Source organism: Manis javanica, chromosome 8 (assembly GCF_040802235.1).
Source record: "Manis javanica isolate MJ-LG chromosome 8, MJ_LKY, whole genome shotgun sequence".
In the NCBI taxonomy this organism is placed as follows: domain Eukaryota; kingdom Metazoa; phylum Chordata; class Mammalia; order Pholidota; family Manidae; genus Manis; species Manis javanica.
The window spans coordinates 30,941,905-30,963,919 of NC_133163.1; the positions used below are offsets into that span (position 1 = coordinate 30,941,905).

General features: G+C 47.7%; 1 protein-coding gene across 9 annotated transcripts in view; it reads left to right on the forward strand.

Annotated features, from left to right (window-relative positions):
- Positions 1-22,015, forward strand: part of SLC8A3 (solute carrier family 8 member A3) — a 139,448-nt gene continuing 117,433 nt past the window's right edge. For 2 of the 9 annotated variants that reach the window (XM_036999605.2, XM_036999835.2), the window contains exons 1-2: positions 638-1,160; positions 18,899-20,744. In XM_036999605.2, the coding sequence (XP_036855500.1) occupies positions 18,961-20,744 (1,784 nt within the window). In that variant the 5' untranslated portion in view covers positions 638-1,160; positions 18,899-18,960. Of the gene's footprint in view, positions 264-636; positions 1,161-1,748; positions 2,002-18,898; positions 20,745-22,015 lie in introns of those variants that run through there. The other 7 variants (XM_036999423.2, XM_036999554.2, XM_036999475.2 and 4 more) reach the window with 6 other exon arrangements.

The window sequence follows — 22,015 nt, forward strand, 5'->3', positions numbered from 1 at the left end:
GAAGAAAAAAGAGGGGAAAAAGGAGTTTTATTTTCCCTCCCTTACCAACCTCCATCCCCCTCAACTCCTCCTCTAGGCCTGGGTGGACCCTGCCTGGGTAATCGTCCCCTGCTATATTTAAAAACCACAGATGTGTTTGGTGAAGACTTAATTTCGGAATTGCAGCCGGCGTCTCCTGAGGACAAGGGGAAAGCCGGTGCTGCGCGTCCGCCTGCCCGCCCTCCCCGCCGGCTGCCCAGAGCTCCGGACTCCGCGGAATCCAGGTCAGGACACGCCGCCGTGTTGGAACTGCCGCTGGCCAGCGGCGCCGGGCATCAGGCTCCTACGGTTGGGTGGGTGGCCGCGGGCGAGGGGTTCCGTCCGCATTCGGTCCTCGGGACTCTCTGCGCGCGAGGTGCAGGCTCGGCTTCCCCACGGCTGTCGCGAAGCTGTCTGAAAAATCCCCCCTGGGCGCACGGGGACAAAAACGCGCGGCTTGTCATACCGTGCAGCGCGCTCTCTCCCAGCTGATAGGGTGACGTTCGGTTTGGAGGCTTGGAGATTGGCTTTTTGATTTGGCTTCTTGCTGCAGCTTAATGGGCAAAGCTCTCGGCTCGCCCAGAAACCAGCCCCTCCGCGCGTCCCCTCCGCGCGCGGCGAGGCCGAGACGTCTCCCGCCGGCGCGCTCCCAGCTCCAGGAAAGCCCCGGCGCCGCGACTGCAAGCCGGGGGCCCTCGGAGCCGCCAGGGCGCGCCGGGCCGCTCACCTTCCTGCCCCTCCCGGCAGGGATCCCCCTGCTGCTGGCGGCCGGGACTCCGGGCCTCCTCGGGGCTCCGTCCCGAGCCCGCGCCCCGCGTCGGGGTTTCCCGGGGGTCTTCGGGAGGGGGGTGCTCCCTGCTCCTTAACCCCAGGCCAAGCGACCCCTCCCACGCCCCCTGCCCTGGCCCCAGCCCTCGCGCTCCGGACGCGCTGCCCCGCCGCTCCCTGAAAGCCGCGGGTACCGAGCCACGGCAGGCGGGCGGCGGCGGCAGACTGACATGCCCCGGACGCGGCTGCGGCCGGCGGGCAGCCCGCGGCGGCGATGAGCCGCGGCGGCCGGTGAGGAGCCGGGCGGCTGGGCATCGCGCACCTTCCTCACCCCGGTCACTTGCCCACTCCGCTCAGCGGACCGAGAGGAAACGGTGAGTAATGGGGTGAGCCTCCTGCCCTTCCCCCTCAGCGGGGTCCGAGGCAGGGGGAGGCAGGGTTCGGGGGCCTTGGGACGTCCCCAAGAGGGTTCCTGATTGTGAATAATGGGGTTCATTAAGTTATTTCTTAAGATCATTCATATGAGCTGCTTTCCTGCGGGTTTAGTGCTTGAAGAGGTGGGGGAGGGTGCCCCGGAAAGTGAACGTTTTGTATGCGGTGCTGGGCGGAGGGGTGGGGGTGCATTCTGGCAGAGTGAGTGTCTACGGGCGGGTGCCGGGGGGAGGGGGTGCAGAAAGAGATGCCTGGCTAGTGTGTGCAGTTGGGTTGCGCGCTTGCTGGGTTAGTGGCTGGTGCGCACTGGGGAGACTGGATGCTGTGTTGCGTGCTGGATGCATGTGTGCATGTGTGTGCCGCCTCTGCCAGGACGTGTGCTCCCGGGACCGTGAGTGCCCGCCGGGTTTGGAAGCTAGGAGGGGAGAGCATTACCCACGCGGCGCGCACACGGGTGCACACACGCACGCGCACACCCCATCCTCGGGACTCCAATGCCGCTGGTGGGGAACTGCAGCCCCAGCGCACCGGCCCGCGGCGGCCGAGGGGGCGGGGAGGAGGATTTCTCTCATCCTGCGCTCTCCAGACCGCGGTGGTCTGGGCGGTCCCTGGCCAGGTGGAGAGAAGCCAAGTACATAACTCTCCTCCACCCCCACCCCAGCACCACACACACGCACAGCCACAGGCCCTCATTCAGACGCTAGCGCTGCTCCTGCAGACTCTGCCTGACCTGCCCCAAGACCCAAGCCACTAGGGGAGATGAAGAAAGCGATTTGCTCCCGGGTGAAAAGGCAGTTTTTCGTCTTCATTCGTTGTGTTTTATTTTTGACTGTGGAGGGAGTAGGGTGTGTGTGTGTGTGTGTGTATGTGAATGTGTGAGTGTGAGTGTTGAGAGTGTGTGTGTGTGTGTGTGTGTGTGTGTGTGTGTGTGTGTGTGTGTGTGTGTGTGAGAAATAGAACAAACGCCTTTAATGCAGTGCCATAAATTCACCCGCTTGCTGCCTGCCTCTCTGTCTCTCTCTTCTGGTGATGAAAAAAAACAAACCCTGAACGTTTGGTAGTTCCGTCTCCTGGGCAGAAGAACTGAAACTGGGGGCAGTTTATCTAAAAGGCAGGCCGCTGCTGGGAGCAGGTCTCTGAGCTCCTGGGTGGTCAGTAAGCTCCCCAAGCAGAGGGAGTTGTGGGTATGAGACAGGAATGCAACTGGCCTACTGGTGGGGCATGAGAGGGAATCCGCCTGGGGCCTCTGGGGACCTGGTGACTTGCAGCCGCGTGTGATTAATCTTCCACAGCTGTCGTGCCCCATCCACTTGAGCTGAGCTCTTGTTTATCTCGGTTTTCAAATATAGCTGCTGCGCCATGCTCTTCCTGAAATAGGGACATCAGTTCACTCTCTATGGGCGCTTAGCCTCCCGTGGGCCCTTTTTGCTACCAGCCTTCCTGGATTTAAGTTTGAGAATAACCTGCCCCTTCATGCCTTGTACTTCTCTACATGAGGATAGTTAGCGGTCAGAGCTCAGAGCTTGGGGTGACTGGGTGTGGGCTAATCACCCCAGCCCCTCATTGTAATCTACAATTCCTATCTGCAGTCCCCATACAAAGTCCACTCCGTAACCTCCTTTTTCTTTAAATGCAATAGAGATACAGGATTGAGAAGAAGCAGATGGACCCTACGAACTGAACTTGGTTGAAGTAGTTCTTGAACTTCATGGGGATGGGAAGGCTGTTCGTGCTGTTTCCTATACCTGAATGCTTTATTGTTCTTACAACACCCCTGAATTCCAACCCCATCCTTGTCTAATACATTCATTCCTAGTCACCCTTCAGCTCTTAATACATTGGTTACTTCCTCAAGGAAGCCTTCCATACCTCCCCTGACTAGGCCACATCTCCTTATTTTATACATCTGTAACCTGAACCTATTATTTTGAAGTAATTAAAGATGCACATTAAATTTATTTATGTGATTGAGTACTGCCAGTCACACCTCTAGACGGTAGGCTACATGAAGGGAGGAAAGATATCTGGTGTTTATCGCACTGTATCCCTAGGGCCCAGCACTGTGCCTGGCATACAGTAGGCAGGCAGTAAATGTTGGGTGACTTGGAGGGATAAGTTACCTCTCCTCTCTGCTCCTGCTTTTCTGATCTCCACTTTGGCATCTCTTGCACTGCCCTCCACAGCTTCCTGGTTAGAGAAGGGAGAATGGGGTTATGTCACTGACCCTGTAAAAGAAAATCCCTTCCCCGGGACTCCTGCCTGGGCTGGGACTCTGGAGCTGAAGAAGTGTCCTCTTGCCCAGCCCTTCCCTGCCCTGTGCGAGGCAGTCCCTTGTACAGTCTCTGGGCACAGTTGCTTGTATTGTCCATTGGTATTCACTGTGGGCATTGTTCCCTGGCCTGTATGGAGCAACCATTGCCTACAATGGATTTGGGGGAATGTGTCACACATCTTGACTTATCTCAAGCTACCAAGGTTGGATAAGAGGATAAGATAACTCTCTTTTCACTCAAGCCTGGTTGCTTTGCCCTAAGTTTCAGATATTTTAGAGGTTCAGAAATACACTGGACTAAAAAAGAAAAAGCATTCATTTATTCTTTTAGTCATTTATTCAGTCAATACTCAACAGCTACCTGCTCTGCCTAGCATTTGCTAGGTACAGAGGCAAGTAAAATGGAATGGCTCCCTTCCTCACGAGTATATGTTCATTTCAGCAAGGATAACCAAGTAGGGAACGGGCCATCACCCTTTAAGCTGATTCTCTTCAGTGGAGGGTAAATCTCAGATGCAATGGAAGTATACAGGAAGATCACCCCTCCAGAGGGGCTGAAAGAGGGCTTCAAGGGACAGCCAATTGCAGAAAGAAAGGATGGGTAGGAGTTGGCTCTGGTGAAAGCAGGGAGGGGAGGAGTTCTCATTCTCTCAGTATGCAAAGTCCTTAACTGGATAAGAGCTCTTCCAAATGACTGAAGACAGAGCAACATTCAGGGAAATGAGTTTGGAGAAGTTCTAGGGACCAAATCTTGAAGGGCTTGTACACCATACATAGGATTTCCACCATTGCCTGTGGGGACTTAGGAAAGTTTTTGGTACTGAAGCATGTGGTCAGATCTGCACTTTAGATGGTATGTTGAGACTGGAAGTAGGCAGGAAGTTAGGAGGCTATGTAGAAACCTGAGTGTCTTGTACTGGTGGCTTTGAGGGAGTGGTAGAAAGTTCCCCTTTGCCTTTTAGTGTATAAACCAGAGCTGCCCTTCTAGGAAAAAATTCCACTGTTTCTCTAATGAAAGTGGTTTCTGGTTGGTTGTCTGTTTTTTGAATGGGCATTCGAAGCCCAATGCTGGGTGAGGGGCCTCAGCATAAAAAAAAAAAAGCAGCTCCCAGAGGTGTATGATGCACTTCCTAGCCAACTGAGCTGCAAAGCAAGGCAAACTCTGAAGATCTGAGATCTTTGGGGGCTGGGGAAGTCTTGTGAAGGAGACTGGAAGAGTAAGAAGGATTTAGATTCATATTTAGATCCATAGACACTGTTGAGCAAGACATCTAGATAGGAAGAATCCCATGTGTATGTATATGTATATTTTTTAATAATATGGATAGTGAATAAAGGCTAACTCCAGAATCAAGTGTATGTATATATGGTATACAGAGTCATGCCTACTAAGAAAACAGCTCAGTTTCATTGTGCATCTAATTTGGAATGGGCCAAGTGGCATTTCCTGCCTTGGTATTTGACCTGGCAAGAAGGGCTTCCTGGTGGCACCCAGGGAACGCTGAGCCACGTGGGGACTGGATCTGGAAATGGGACTGGAAATTGTAACTCTGCCCTGGCTTGCACATGGTAATTTCCAAATCACTTGGGAGGAGAGGGCCTCAAAGTCCTGCACTGCTGTGCTCATCTTGGAGAATGAAGCCAGATAGTGGGAGCTTAGTCAGCATTGTTCCTTTGCACCCTCTCTGCCTTCTGCACAGCTATCATCCCTCAAGGGCTCCTCATTCCCCAAAATATAACTTACTCCTTATCTCTGTCTTTCTTTCTCCTCACCCTTATTAGATAAGGTGAACCATTAGCTCCTTAGGACTTTCCTCTCTTGGCTTCTGTCACACTGAACCTTCCAGGTCACGTGAACTCTCTGGGTGGTCCCTCCTCCATTTCCTGTCCAAGATTCTCTCCCTCCCGGTTTCCAGCTCTCTGGTGCCCCCGACAGTCTCCCTCAACGTGTGCGCTGTTGGTCCTGTGTGCATAGTTCTGAGTCAGTGACTCTAGATCTCCACATGGCCCAGCTTCTCGTTTCCAGCCACTCATACAGTATCTCCAATAAGATGTCCCTTCAGCTCCTCAAATTGTATTTTTACTACCTGACATTATCTTTGTCCTTAGGAGCTGCTTCTCCTGGCTTTCCACCACCTATTAGTGGCACCAGCCATCAATCTTTGCCAACTCTCCTTGTTCCCTGAGTACCTTTAATGTCTAAGTCATTTCCCCTGTTCTCTGTCCCTACCACCACTACTCAAGTGTAGATTTGGTAACCTCTTACATAATGATAGTAATGATGATAATAATAATGGCAGTTAATATTATAGCAGCTGATGGGTGTTTACCACCCATAAGTAACTGCTGCAAAATGTTTTACTTTGGTTTTCCCATTCAATCCTTATCATACCTTTATAAGGTAGTTTATTATTCTTATACTATGAAAAATAGCTTTCTAACATCCTCCCAGCTTCACATCAGTTTAATGACTGTTACCAGATTGCTTCCTTAAGCCTAACCTTCAGGGCTTGTCATTTTCCTACACATAAAACCATGAAGGGCCTCCCGTGGTGCGCAGCAATCCAAGACCTGCTGTGGCCCGGTTCGCCGCTCCGCGTATAGTCTCACTTGTTACAATGCCTGTGCAGGCACCCGAGTGAACTTCTCCTTTCCCCTTCTGTGCTGTTGTTCATGGTTTACCTTCTGCTCAGTGTCCTTCCTGTTCTTCAGTGTTCAATTTAAATGCCTCTTCCTAATGGGAAGTCTTCATGGAAAAGCCATCTTTTCCTTTGCATTTTGATATTGGAATCTGTTTTTCATGAGGCCTTTATACTTATTGAAATGCAGATTAAAAAAAATATTGAAATGCAGATTTAAAAAAATTTTTTTTTCATGTGGCTTACCTCCCTTCCTTGACCAAAGGCTTTTTCTCTCTCCCATCCCCTGTCACATGATGCCTGAAACACACTGGTTTTCAATGAAAAATGAAGGAGGGAAAAATGCATAATCTCCCTCACTTCTGAAGCAGGTGAAATGAGATCAAGGAAGGGGGTCCATACCATTTACCATAAAAGAAGCCAGTGGTAGGATCAAAAATCAGTCCAGGGGCAGGCAGTGTGTTAGAGCAGAAGAGGCACTGAACTGGTGGTAAGAAGGTGATGTTTTAGTTTTTATCACTTCTAACAATCACAAGCAAGACACACTTCTGCTCCCTGGGCTCCACATTCCTTATCCTCCAAAAAGCTTATGTTGGATGTGTGTGTTGACTTTTAAGCTGCCTCCCTGACCTGAAAATTCTATATGGTTTTAGTCTTGTTCCACACCCTATATAGAGTGCCTCTTACTGAGAATATTTTTAGTGCTGACAGCACCTTTTGTTTCAGAACCTTCCAGCTGTAATTTGAAGGCACTAGTGTGCCTGTTATCACATTAGGTCTCTAGAAGTCAACACGGCAAGCCAACTGAACCCTCTGGATGTCTGGCCACCAAGGCACCCTGAGCTGGTCATGGGACGGCCCTTGGCCGTCACTCCTGTATGCAGTCACCGCCCGCTGCAGTGCCTGGGCATTCACAGAATGACTAGGAGGGCTCCAGGCTCCCGAGTGCTCCAGCCAGTCCTGTCTCAACTCCTGAGCCTCTGCCTTTCCTTTTCCTTCCAGGAAGGATTTATTTAGAGCCAGGTAGACTCTGCTGAGGGTCTGGAGCCACTCTACTCAATGGCATTCCAGACACTCTGCCCACCCCCTACCACTCTACACTGTCCCTGTGAGACTGGGAGAATCATCTTGAGCCTGTTCCTTCCAGCTCCAGAGAGGCAGCTAATGGGGAGGCACCTTTGAGGGGAACTGTTGGAGGAGTGAGGAGAGAGCACGGATGCAAAGACAGCAGCGAAGTCCCAGGAGCCTGTGCCCAGCACCCACTGTGAAAAGTCCCAGAGCACTGCTGGAGTTGATTGTCCAGGAGAGCCCCCAGTCAATGTCTCAGAGAGATGACTTTGACTACTTGCGAGAGTCCATTTGTTTTTCATTCAGACAATGATATGATTTAATTACACATTTCAACATTTACAAATTAAGAGAAATTAAGTAGCATTAAAATAAATTAGGGTCTGGAGAATGAGCTGTGGGAAAGGTGCATAAGGTGGTTAATCACCAGCTTTCCCTTGATGGTTATGCAACAGGGCAGAGAGGTGTCAGCATGCTCTCTGTGGGTAAGCCCAAAAGATAGAGCCCGGGTGGTTTTCTCTGAGAACTTGGAGGGCCAGGGGCAGTGCCACCCTGGCTACCCTAGGCTTTGCACCCCCCAGCCCCAGCCCTGACTTCCTTTCAGTGGCAAGGGAGGTCTTCTCTTGGTTCTTCCTGACATGACTCTCCTTCAGGCCTGGTGGACAGGGACCTCTGGCAGCCAGAGGACCAAGGTTTGGTTCTGGCCCCATTATTTATTGGCATAGAAACCCTTGGCAATTAACGGAGCCCCCGTTTCTTCATCTGTATGAACATCCTCGCAAGAAGGATGAAATGAGATCATGTGAGACAGCAGGCCTTTGCAAATTGTTGGCCCATAGTGTTCACTTAGTATCTGTTGAATGAATGAAATTCTATAAATGTGGGGTTTCCTTACACCCCACACTGTGGAGAAGTGTCATATCATGAGAGGACCATGGTGGAGAGAAGGGGTTGTATTTAGAAATAGCCTCACAACTGCCATGCAAACACTATGTGGTCCTGCTGGTTCTTTTGAATGAACCAAACGGCCCATTTTCTGAGGTCATCGGCTATAATCATTTACCTCTCTTACCCCAAGGCCTCCCAGGAAGTCTGCAGTCAAGTGATGTGACAGAGTGTGGTGGGAGGGAGAGGGTCATCTTTAGGTAAGATGAGTGGGGAAAGTCTCTGGAAGGTGGCATCTGAGACCTGAATGAAATAAAAAAGTGATCTGTGGAGATCTTTAGTGCAAGGGTGTTCAAAGCAGAGAGCACAGTAAATACAAAAGTCCTAGGGAATGTGCATATGTGGTGTGTTCTAGAAACTTCAGAGAACTTCACCTTACCTAGAGTGGAGTGGGGAGGCAGCAAAACAAAGAGGTGAGCATTCAGGGCAGTAAGAGGTTAGAAGTCAGTAAGGGGGTTCTACAGGAAGAGAAGGTTGCAGAAAGTGGCTTGACCTATCTGAATTACCTTTGAAGAAGACATTTTTGGCTCTTCTGTGGAGAGTAGACTGGAAAGATGAGGCAAGCTTGGCCGTTATTGCAGTAGTCTAGGCGAGAGATGCAATACTGAATCTCCAGTGGCTAGGACACAGTGTGACACATATTTGGCACTCAGCAAACTTTGAGAACACATCCAGGCAGTGATCTTCAGAGAACCTAAGTTTGTAATGTGTACATAGTAAGTGAATGACAAATACTTTTTTCATGAATCAGTGAGAAGATCAGGCTTTCTTGCAGTCACTGCAAGTTTGAGTGACTACAAGATTTGAGCTTATGTCAATATTTTGGATATTTAAAAAATACTTGTTTTGCTACTTAGCAGTATTTCACAGGGGCAATGCATTGCATGAATTAATTTTCTTCTGTGTGAAACTGCATTCTTTTTGAAAAAGATACAAGAAATCCAACTCCTCCATTGCTCTGATGCTCAGTCAGTGTTTGTAATTCCCCCAAACCATTACTCACCTTTAGATGCTGACCTTGTGTACTTCTCTCTGCACCCCTCCATGGCCAGGACTGACCTGCCTCATCACAGCATCTCCAGAGCTGATCATTCTGGACTATTGAACCAATACACAGTTACTACACGGACTAGACCGAGGAGCACTCTGGTGCCTTGTTGAATTCCAGGGCCTTCTTGTCTCTTCCTGGAGAATCCAGAACTCTGGCTGCCTCATCCATCTCACAGTTACAGGACATCCCTAGAGCTAAGAATGTATCTAAGTCCATTGGTTTCATGTTGATTCCTTAAGCTTCTGTTTCTTTGGGCCTGGAAGTCCTGACTCGGAGAAGCTCTTCAGGGCCGGAAGGGTGAAGACGTGCCTGATGCGGTTTGGTCCTTGCTCTGCATCTTCATTTTTCTCTCACTTTTCCTCTGCTTTCAGTTGGTCTCCAACTTGTGTGGATTCTACTTTTGCAAGAGTTCTTAAATCCCCACCTTCCTCCACAGGCCTGCTCTTACTGCCCCTGTTCAGGTCCTGATCCCATCTCACTCAGACCCTAAGAGAGTCTCCCAACTAGTCTTCCTGTCCCATCTTGTCCTGCTTTCGTCTGCCCATCCAGTTCCCACATGGTTATCCCTGTAGGTCTCCTATCCAAAGGAAAGACTTGATCTTTCCCGCATATGATTAAAAAAACTCCCAGTGCTTCCTTATTGGCTCAGAGACAATATTCCAGTTCCTTGCTTGGGCATACGAGGCCTTTTACAAACCATTCCTTACTTGTCTCTGCAGGTTCTCTCAAGAGCCCTGTCCTTCAACCACATTGCTCACTCCTCTTTAACAGATACTGCTCGTTCAGGCTGAGATGCTCTTTAGCATGGGGTTTCTGTTACCTTTGAGATGTACTGGCCTCCACCCAGTTATTCCTCTTCATTCTTCACATCCTAGATCTAAGGTGTCTGGTTCGTGAAGCTGGCCTGATCATCTCAGACAGGATTAGACCTTCATTGCATGTGCTTCCAAATCTAGTATTTGTTTTGTTGTAATTATGTGATTTTTCTGTCACTGTTCTCCAGTGAAGTGTGTGTTCCTCAAGGGGGATTATTTTGTTCATATTACTCAAATTTGAAAAACCTTGCTCACAGCATCCCTGACAGATGGGATGCTCCGTTTGAACACTGCCAAGAGTGGGAGAAATCACTGGCTACAATGGCTTCTATTTTTGCATATTTATTCAGTGTATCTATTCATTCAATAAATTTATACTGAACACCTGCTATGTGCCAGGCACTGATTAGACACCAAGGATACAGAAATATCAAACAAATAAAAAGTCCTATTCTCTAGGACTCTTATTCTAATTTTTTTGAGTCTGCAAAAAAGAATGGGTTGAGTACAGATCAGACTAAACTTCTCACCTTAATTCATTCAATGCCAGTCAACATGTGATACATAGACTGGGTTTCATGCAAAGGCATGCATGAGTGAGTGAACAAATGAACACACAAAGAGGCCATGAGGAAAAGTGTGGACAAGTCTACCTCAGCAATCATCAGTGAAAGGGAAAATAATGAGAAAAATATCTTGCTGAAAATGGATGAGTGGCACCATTTTCCTATAAAGAGAAGGGAACTCTGTATCTTTTATATTTCCTTAGCAAAAGTGTAAACCAAGCAGATAGCAGGTTTAGGGAGGGACAAAGGAAAAATCTACTTATATCGGTAGAGGGTTGATGCTGACTATCCTTGGCAAGGTATGAAAGTAAGTGGGAGTCCAGGAGGGAGGGATATTTGTCCAGTGCAGAGGAAGGCTCTGTGGTACCCATTTGTGAGTCAACTCATGATATGCTAAGTGTTCTCCTGACCCAAAGAAAGTCCCTAATGGTTGTAATCTTTGACATGAAAATACCAGAGGCATTCTATGTTCCTTGTCTTTTCTCCCAGTATTCTCAACCCTGGCTGTATTTGAAAATCAACTAACGAACTTTTGAAAAACCTAAGTATCTAGGTTCTTCTCCTCAAAAGTCCAAAACTTCGGTTTGCAGTGGGATCCAGTGGTCTGTATTTTCCAGAGCTCCAAAGTTATTCTAATGCACAGCCCTCTCTAGTATGTGGTCTTAGTTTCATTATTGCCTCTGTCTTGGGGGATAACTTAAATGCAGATGTAAATCCAGCAATGGGAGAAGCAGAATTTAAATTAAGTGGGCAAAACCCTTCTTCCTATCTCTCTGGCCCATTCTCATTGGTTGTGACCCACCCCACCCAGATCTGTCAAGGGCTTGCAGAGGGCAAAATCCCCTGGCTTCCACAGAGAATCAGAGAATCAACCTTAAAATCATGGAATCAACAAGCTTTTGAATCATAGAATTTTAGAGTTAGAGAAGTTTTTAGAGGTCAGATCCAACCTCTTAGCCCTATCAGTAAAGTTTCAGTGAGTGTGATCACTTGTTCTAAAAATAGTAATAATAATAAAGCCTCCCTATATTGAGTTGAAATCCATCGGGGAGTTTCCATAGGAGTGTAGAAGATGGACATGCAAACAGATAAGACCAGAACAGTGTGACAGTGCTGCAGTGGTTATCAAAGTGCTGGAGGAAACTGGGGGAATAAATGAGTCACTTTGAAGGTGGAAGAAGAGAGCACTGGTAGGGGAGGCTTTCCAGAGGAGGCAAAGGTTTCTGAGACCCTAGGTTCTTGACCTAAGGGCTCCAGACTCCCACCCTACTCTTCCACTATTCTCTTTATTCCCTGGGACTGAAAAGCAGATTTTGGCATTTGACACACCAAGTTTCATCACTCAGCTGTGCCTTTTGCTCAGCTGATGGACCTTGGGTGAACGATTAATCTTTGAGCTCAAGTCTCTTCATTTCTAAAATGAGCTAACAATATGTATCCCATCATGGGGTCCTTAGGTATTAAACAGCAGCTATCAAAGTGCCTATGCAACGCTGGCCATAGGGTCAGCACTCAATGGCTAGATATGATGACTGTTTTTGTTCTCACTTTTTTACACGAGGAGGAGGTCTATTGTCCTCTGGACTGTCCAGGGGGCCTCCTCTTTGGGTGTGGTAGTGCTTGGGAGAGTATCAGCAGGGTTCCATTAAGTTATGGTTTGGACATCATTAGGGCGTAAAGGGCCTCAGGGAAGGCAAAATATGGCAATTGTATGAGATGCGAGAAACAACAGCAGTAAAATTCCATGCCACGTCCTCCTGCAAGACTGCCTGTGCTGTAAAGCCACACTGCACTGCAGCCGCTGGCTGTGTGGTATGAGGTAGCTGTGCACAAGCAACCTGAGCTTAGACAGACAGAGAAAAAGATACTACTTCCCATTGCATCATTGTAATCTGTTATTCCCTGCTCCGTATATATTTATTAAATTGCTTGTTTGTCTCAGTCCCTTACCAGAAGATTAAACTCTGTCAGGTTGGGGATGTGTAGCTGGTTCACGGCTGCACTTGGAACCTTCAGCACAGTGCTCGGCTCCAAGTGGTGTTCAAAGAGCGTTCACTTAAAAAGTAGGTTTACTCCCAGGTGCTGTTGGTAAATGCAAAATGTAGGCTTTCCTTGACTTTTTCATGGGCCTCTTTCTCCTGCCACCTTCCCTTAACTTTTTCTCTTGTCCTCTGAGGTTTCCCTGGGAGTCTGACTTCCGTGCCTGGCTCTCCCACTGCTCTGGGCCAACCTAACTTATGCGTCCCTGCATTTTGCCTTTTAAGAGATGGGCCTGCCTGCAAGCAAGGCCTCTTTGCCTCAAAGGGACAATGGAGATCATCAGCCCAACATGGCTTTTCTGCACGAGGAGGCTAATGCCTTAAGACTCTCAAAGACTCATAGCTCATTGAGGTACAGCTGGGAAAAAAAGTTTTTGTCTCCTGCTTTCAAATTTGGGGCTCTACCACTGCTCCAGGCCTTGGAGCAAACAGAGCCTCCAAGCTCCACATCCAGAAAGCCTCACCATGCCCTCCCCCAGCCCAAGGGTACATACCTTGCACAGGGCACGTGCCATAACACCATGTGCTCTGGAGGAAGGCTGCCAGAATTCAAATGCTTGTTTTTCTATTTGCTAACTGTGAATTTAGGTAAGTTACTTCAACTTCATGATCTCAAATTTGCTTATCTGTAAAATGGGTATCATGATAATAATACCACCATCATTGTGAAGATTCAAAGAGATCATAATACACAAAAAGCAGCATCATTATGTTTTCCTCCTCGGATCCAATTCCAGTTGTAACAGTCACCCTACCTAAGCAGCTGAGGTCACATCTTTCCCACTCTTGAGAGTACAGGGAATTCATTTCTGTGTTTCTGGGGGAGTGTTGTCGCAGAGAGGACTCCACACTGATTCTCATCCCCTGTAGGCAGAGGGGGTAAATCTGCTTCTCGCACTGCTGGGTTTACAGAAGATGCAGTGCTCTGGGCTTAGGTGACACGCTGGATCCAGTGCAGCCTGGCTGCACCTAAAACTTTAATGTGAATTGGCTGTGACGTCTATGCCGGGGCCCAGATTTAGAAGCAAAGCAGGTCGACTCTACCCAGGCTGGTGACATGCCCAGAACAGTGTTCCCATTGGAGAAAGTGGAGGGTGTAGCAGGGGGGAGAATTTGCTCAGTCTGGCCTGGTGGTACTGTTTTATTAATGATCTGGAAGAGCAGAGGAACAGTGACTTTAATTAAATTTGCCAGTGATATTAAAAGATGTCAGGAGCCACTGCTGAGGACACAGACACCTTGCAGATGGCTCTCGGGGAGTTAGGAAAATAATCCAGGAAACAGATGAGAGGCTGTGGGTTGAGCCGGGGCATGGGTTCAGCTGAGAAAGAGGAAATGTGACAGGGGAGTCATCATATGCGGAATGTGCCCTAGGCCCACCATCCTTATCTGTAGCTCTTCTGTTTCCAGTAGATCTCTACCTCATCTTCCTGCTTTGGTCTTGTCCCTGCTACAGGCAGCCTGAACTTTAGCCAAATTGGTTTTTCTGAAATACAAATCAGACCATGTCAATCTCCTGTTTAAAACCCTATCATTGGCTTCTCACTGCCTTTAGGATAAAATCCCATCTTCTCAGCCTGGCACCCAGGACCTGCTGTGAATGGTCTCCCTGCATGCCCAGGCCTCCAGAGGCTCGTCTTCCGCCCTCCTGCCTCACACCGAAATCCTTGTAGTCCCATGCACACAGCGGCCTTTGCCATGTCTTTGCTTGCGCTGTTCTCTTTGACTCGAATGCCCTTCCCACCTTCTTTCTTTCTTCCTTTTTTTTTCTTTTGGAATACAGCTCACTCATGCTTGAAGACTCATTTCAGGGATCACCTACTTCAGAACACCTCCCTGAATCCCCAAGCTGGCTCAGGGCCCTCCTCATGTTCCCATAGCATTCTGCCCTCACTTTCACTTATGATAGTAGAAGTGCCTCTTGTGCAGCTGCCCACCCCTGCTAAATTGTACCTTTGAGGGCAAACCCTGTATCTTATTTTCCCTTTTGCTCACCAGCATCTAGTACCAGGCCTGGCAAATCACAGGCTGCTGTTAATGTCTGTCAAACTGAGCCAGTGGGCAGGAGAATATTCGGGTGGGTGTCTGTGCCAGGCAGCCAGGATGCCCCCAGTAAGCCTGTGGATGAGGCAGCTCTCCCAGGTGGCTAGTCTCTCCTGTGAGGGGGCATGAGGCAGTCATATTATTTCTACATCCACAGAAGACGAAGTGGAACCGTGGCCATAGATGTTCTACAACAAACTGTGACATCTTAGTAAAATGCAGTGGTTAAAATCATACATTTTAGGTCACCTGTGTGTGACTTTTGGCTCTGTTACTTCCTTCCTTAATACTTTGAGTAAATGACTTAACTCAGACTCAGTTTCCCAAAATGTAAGAAATAAAAATAGCACTAACCTCAGAGAGTTGCTATGAAGATTAAATGTGGAAGTACTTAGCAGCAGGCACACACTAAGCACTTCTAAGTGTCAGCTACTGTTATGAATGCCTTCATCATTTGGGATGGTTCTGGGGGCCTTAAGCCGAGTCATATCCCTGAGTACACCTTAAGGCTGATTAAGAACCCTCTGGAACCACAGAAGATCATTTGGGTGTCTAAGGATCTGGCGGACCCCCCAGAGGCTGGGTCTGTCTCGGCTGTCGTCTGGGCTGGGGAAATGGCGTGACAAAGTGGCCTTTGCCTTTGTCATTGGAGGTGGTCCCCCTCCCTCCAGCATCTCAGGCAGAAACTATTTCCTGGCAGGGCTGGGAGTCCACAGGTCATTTTTCCATCTTCCATTCCAAAAACTTGGTGCAGGCATCTACTGTCCACTTTCTTGCTCTTTTTTCTTTTATCCTTTTCCCTCGGTTCATTTGTTTCCTCAGGGAGCAGTCTTTCTAAACTGGCGTCTGATTCTGATCCCGTGATAGCATTTTCCCATAAAAACCTGTCGCCACAGGTTTTCCTTTGCAAGACTGAGGAAAACAAAGACCAGGATCCTCCTTAATTCTCCTGGTAGGTAACGTAAGTAGGAGTTTTTGTTCCCCATGCCTTGGGATACTCAGTGTCCCGTGTCCTCGGCCTGCAGAAAGCCAGCCCTCCGCCCTAACCTGTGGGTGGCCCACTCCTCCTGGTGGGCTGCCACCTCCCGTCACAACGTCGGCTCCTGATCAAAGAGCTGCTTCAACTGTGCCCACCTTCTGTCCCCTCCTGCATGGGGCTTGTCAGAATCCACAAAGTGCAGGCTTTTCAGAGGTCAAGGCAAGATGCCAAGAGCCTTCTCTGTCCATGTTTCTCCATGGCGGGGGAGGGCCAAGCCTGTGACTGGGGTCTCTGTACGCCACAGATTCTGAGAGCTTTCTCGCCCTTTAAAGATGGATGCTGAGCACCTGCAACCACCCTACTCTCCCACAGTCATCCTCGCTGCCTTTTCTCTTCTGAGTGAGATCAAGGCCCCAAGCACCTTCTGTGATGACCCCCAGAACCTGGACTAATGGGGAATGTAGGTCTCGGCACTGGGCTGCTGTCATGGGGAATGTGAAACCTAGTTAACCCACAGGGCCCTTTGGGCAGAAGGTCTTCATGATGACAGTATGCACCAGGGTGAACCATGCCCTAAAGGGAATTTCTCTTTGTGTACAAGCCTTAGGAATTGAAAGAGGTCTTAGAGAGCCTCTAAAATCTAGTCAGGATTTGTCTATGAGATCTATATATTTTTTTCTAAACCAAATGCCTACTTTTGAGATCATAACATGGCTTTACACAAGGTTGATGTGTGAGTGTATTAGTCTGCTCAGGCTGCTACAACAAAATACCACCGACTGAGTGGTTTAAACTGTATAAATTTATTCTCTCACAATTCTGGAGGCTAGGGTGTTCAAGATGAAGGTGCTGGCCAATGTGGCTTCTGGTGGGGGGCCTCTTCCTGGCTTGAATATGGCTACTTTCCCACTATGTCCTCACATGGCGGAGAGAGATCTCTGTCTGTCGCTTCCTCTTCTGATAATGCCACCAATCCTATCAAATTAAGACACAACCCGTATGACCCCATGTAATCTTTTTTTTTATTAAGGTATCATTGATATACACTCTTATGAAGGTTTCACAAGAAAGACAATGTGGTTATTACATTCACCCTTATTATCGACCCATGTAATCTTAATTACCTCCTGAAAGCTCTATTTCCCAATTAAGCTATTTGACATTTGAGCATGGGCTTCAACATATGAATTTGGAGGGGGGCACAATTCCATAGCACTGAGGAAGTTTTCTCAGTGGCTACATTTATTTATTCCAAAAACATGTATCTGCTGAGCACCTACTAACTTAGGATACCACAATAAACAAAATAGACACAGTCTTTACCTTTATGTCATTTGCAGTTTAATGGATGAATTAAACACTAATCATATAATCCCACAAATAAACTTGTAATGTCAACGTTTTATAAGTGCTATGAAGGAAAAGTAAAGTGTGGGATGGAAAAACACAACACAGGGAGGTGACCATTTTTAGGAGTGAGGGCAAGGTTTTCTGATAAAGTGATACTTAAACTGAAATCAAAAGCATTGTTAAGAATGAGGGCACAAAAAAGAAACAGTCATTTCAGGCATGCATGGATGATATTGTGTGTAAAGGTCCTAAGGTGGGAAATAACATGGTGTCAACTGGCACCTGAAATGACAGCTATTGTTGCTGAAATGTAGTTAAGAGGGAGAAGCAGGAGATGAAGGGGCAGAGGAGGAAGGTGGTAGCTCATGCCAGGCTTTGTAGGTCATAGTAAGGAATCTAATTTTTATATTAAGAGCAAGGGGACACCACTGAAGGGCTTCAAATAGGGATGTGATAGCATAGATTTGGGTTTTTGTATTTTTTAAAGATGGCCATGGCTGTGAGGAAATTCTGGAATAGAAAAACAGCAAGGCTTGGAGGGGTGACTTCAGTTGGGAGGTTACTGTGGTCGGTTTGTCAGGTGAGGGGTAGTGGTGGCTTGGACTGACATGATGGTGTAGGGATGAAGGGAGAGTTGATAGGCTTTAGTGCCGGATTGGATAAGGGACAGGAGGGAGAAGAAGGCTTGCAGACTAACATGTGTTTTCAAGTATGAGTAACTGGGTTGATGGAGGTGCTATTTTCTGAGATGGGAAAACAGAGAGGGAAGAGTAGATATGGAGGACAAGGACTTTAAATCTTTAAGGTGCTATACAGATGAAAACCAGCATTCTTCTATTACTAAAAGTACCCCACACATGGTTGTAGCACAGGTGTAAAATGCACAAGTAGCTTTTTTTTAAGAAAAAAGTTAGTGCATGACTATTTGCATTCTCATTCCAACTGAATGAAGTGATGAGTGGGAAGATGAGTCTATAGTTTCAGTTGAATTCCCTGCCATTCTTCTGAACTCATGCTCATCCTTTAGTAGATTGAGGAAAGCAGATGAGGCTGCATTTCACCCCAAACTTTAGTCAACAGTTAAAAAAATTATCTGAGAACCACTTACATGTTTTATCAGTAGTGATTTCTACCACTTGGCCCTTTCAGTGTTTGGATTCAGAATTTGAGGGGCTGACTGATTCTTTTCCTATAACTGGATGCCTAAACTGTTTCATAAGCATGTTTTGATGGAGGGCTCAGGGCTTCCCTGGACTGGGTCTTGGGAATAGCTTACAGTACCTCAGTTTAGCTACACTGCAGGCAGCATTCACTACAGAATCAACTCTCTTCATGTCCCAAGCAATCTCAGAATTAGAGCTTGCTTGCAGAAGTTTGGCATTTGGAGAAGGAGTTTTTCACAAGGAGCTCAATTGCACACAGAAGAAGATATTCTATTTTAGAAGAGTAGCCCAATGGTAAAAATGTAATTCAATATGCATACTTACAAGCCTATACTATGCAAGATTCTTGAGTATGATGACAGTGGGGTAAAGAAGGCTAAAAACCCTAGAAGAAGTATAAGTGGGGACAAAGATTCAGGTCATAATTAGCCTCTTTTAAGTTGATTCTTGAGAATTCTCACAGGTAACGCTGGGATTTGGAGACAGGACTATAGGGTATCACTTATGTTTCCATTACCATTATTCCCAGCTATTTTAAGCAATTCTTCAACTGAGTCTCCACCAGATGGTCCTGGGGACAGAGCAGTTATTTGTTCCTTCCAATGACATCTATTTTGCCAAGTAAGAGGCTGCCACATATGTTAGTGCAGTATGTTGCTCAAGGTAAAACATCATTTGTGTTGGTGGGAACCTGCCATTTGCTGCCCCCCTTTTCTTCATGCCTTTTCCTGCCTCTCTGGTCTTTTCTAGGTCTCTGGCCTTTCAGGAGGACCATTGGTGCTGCAGTGGAAGCCAGCGGCTAAGTATTGTGTATGGCGTGGTTAAGGTTGCAGCCTGTCACCTCTGCCTTCCTCCATTTTGGGCTGATTACTTTTGTGCTCTTCCTAAATGGTCTTCGGGCAGAGGCTGGTGGCTCAGGGGATGTGCCCAACACAGGGCAGAACAATGAGTCCTGTTCAGGGTCATCGGACTGCAAGGAGGGTGTCATCCTACCAATATGGTATCCAGAGAACCCTTCCCTTGGGGACAAGATTGCCAGAGTCATTGTCTATTTTGTGGCCCTGATATACATGTTCCTTGGGGTGTCCATCATTGCTGACCGCTTCATGGCATCTATTGAAGTCATCACTTCTCAAGAGAGAGAGGTGACTATCAAAAAGCCCAATGGAGAGACCAGCACAACCACAATTCGGGTCTGGAATGAAACTGTCTCCAACCTGACCCTTATGGCCCTGGGTTCCTCTGCCCCTGAGATCCTCCTTTCTTTGATTGAGGTGTGTGGTCATGGATTCATTGCCGGTGATCTGGGACCTTCTACCATTGTAGGCAGCGCAGCCTTTAACATGTTCATCATCATCGGCATCTGTGTCTATGTGATCCCTGATGGAGAGACTCGCAAGATCAAGCACCTGCGAGTCTTCTTTGTCACTGCTGCTTGGAGCATCTTTGCCTACATCTGGCTCTATATGATCCTGGCAGTCTTCTCTCCTGGTGTGGTCCAGGTTTGGGAAGGCCTCCTCACTCTCTTCTTCTTTCCGGTGTGTGTCCTTCTGGCCTGGGTGGCAGATAAGCGACTGCTCTTCTACAAATACATGCACAAAAAGTACCGTACAGATAAACACCGAGGAATTATCATAGAGACAGAGGGTGACCACCCCAAAGGCATTGAGATGGATGGGAAAATGATGAATTCCCACTTTCTAGATGGAAACCTGGTACCTCTGGAAGGGAAGGAAGTGGATGAGTCCCGCAGGGAGATGATCCGGATTCTAAAGGATCTGAAGCAGAAACACCCAGAGAAGGACTTAGACCAGCTAGTAGAGATGGCCAATTATTATGCTCTTTCCCACCAACAGAAGAGCCGCGCCTTCTACCGCATCCAAGCCACCCGTATGATGACCGGCGCAGGAAACATCCTGAAGAAACATGCAGCAGAACAAGCCAAAAAGGCCTCCAGCATGAGTGAGGTGCACACCGATGAGCCTGAGGACTTTGTCTCCAAGGTCTTCTTCGACCCGTGCTCTTACCAGTGCCTAGAGAACTGTGGGGCTGTCCTCCTGACAGTGGTGAGGAAAGGTGGGGACACATCCAAGACCGTGTATGTGGACTACAAAACAGAGGATGGTTCTGCCAACGCCGGGGCTGACTATGAATTCACAGAGGGCACCGTGGTTCTGAAGCCAGGAGAGACCCAGAAGGAGTTCTCTGTGGGCATTATCGATGATGACATTTTTGAGGAGGATGAGCACTTCTTTGTGAGGTTGAGCAGTGTCCGCGTAGAGGAGGAGCAGCCAGAGGAGGGGATACCTCCAAACATGCTTAATAGTCTTCCCTTGCCTCGGGCTGTCCTGGCATCCCCTTGTGTGGCCACCGTCACTATCTTGGATGATGACCATGCAGGCATCTTCACTTTTGAATGTGACACTGTTCATGTCAGTGAGAGTATTGGTGTCATGGAGGTCAAGGTTCTGCGGACATCAGGTGCCCGGGGCACAGTAATCGTTCCCTTTAGGACAGTAGAAGGGACAGCCAAGGGTGGTGGTGAGGATTTTGAAGACACATATGGGGAGCTGGAGTTCAAGAATGATGAAACTGTGTAAGTAAACTTTCCATATTCTATCCCCGCCACACCTTGTCATCTCCTTCTGTCCTGCACCACTCTTTAAAACTTTCCCTTGTGTTAATGTCAAACTTTGGTTCCATCACAGGTGTGCAGGATCAGCAGGCACTACTGACAAGTTCTGCTTCCAAACTGTCCTTCAGTTTTCTCACTTTTAATTGTTTCTGGGCAAAGAATCCTGTGGCAGAATCTAAGGACACAGAGCATTTTTGTCCAGTGAAACTCAAATGATGACTGGTGGAATTATGGGGTAACAAAAGTTTTGATGTCAGGTTTTGGAGAATTCTTGTGATTAAGCAAAAGTGAAGAGATTGCTGGGTCTGTCCTTCCTCCTTCCCTCATGCCATGGGCTTATGTGAGCTTTGGAGCCAATCCTTTCCATGCTGAGATGGTGATAGCCCAGTCAGGACATCCTCAAGGAAATACATGGCATTGGTCTTTTTTCCCAGTACCATATTGCAGTTGTATTGTATACCCAGATTCCAGGCACCTCTCCTTCAATCTGGAAATTGCAGAATTAATTGAAACTTGGCCATCTCTTTAAATGCCCATAGTCTATTTTGGAGTGCAAGGCCTGCCCAGTCTAGGTGAGATGAGTCAGTATGGCTTGGGGATTGGAGGTATCTTAGAGAGGCAGAGCTTCCAGGGCAGTGGTCACATGTCTAAGTTCTAAAATCTGACTAATTAGTGAAGGAGAAGCCTTTTCTGTGTGGGAGAAAGTCCATCTATGTTGTGGTCATCTCTTTTCAAAGTCCAAAATTCTCCTGAAATAGTTTTCAGGTCACTGCCCTGCCTAGTCCTTCTCCCCTCAGTAGAAGGATCCACACTTTCACTGCCTCTATCGCATTGAGGTCTCTTCCCACTGAACCTTCTTGTACTGCATATTCTGTCCTTCTCCCACATGGATAGCTCTGAGGAAGAAAGCAGAATGGCTTTCCCCAGGATTTGCAGCTTACGAGACTGCAGACTTCTCAGAGTAGCCACAAGGGATGGATATGGGAAAGGGAAACCTTGTCTATTACTTCCTGTTCATGTACACCAGCAATGAGCAGCAGCAGCAAACTGGATACCAGTTTGAGGAACAAAGGGGGGCGTACAAGAAGGGGGATGTCAAACTGCTCCAAGAACCTGCTAAAACCACTTTTAGTGGGAAATGAAAGCATACAACTTCCAGAAGGGCAAAGGAAGGAACTCATTGAAAGGGGGTGCAGAGAACTGAGGGAGACATGTCACAGAAGGGCTTCTTC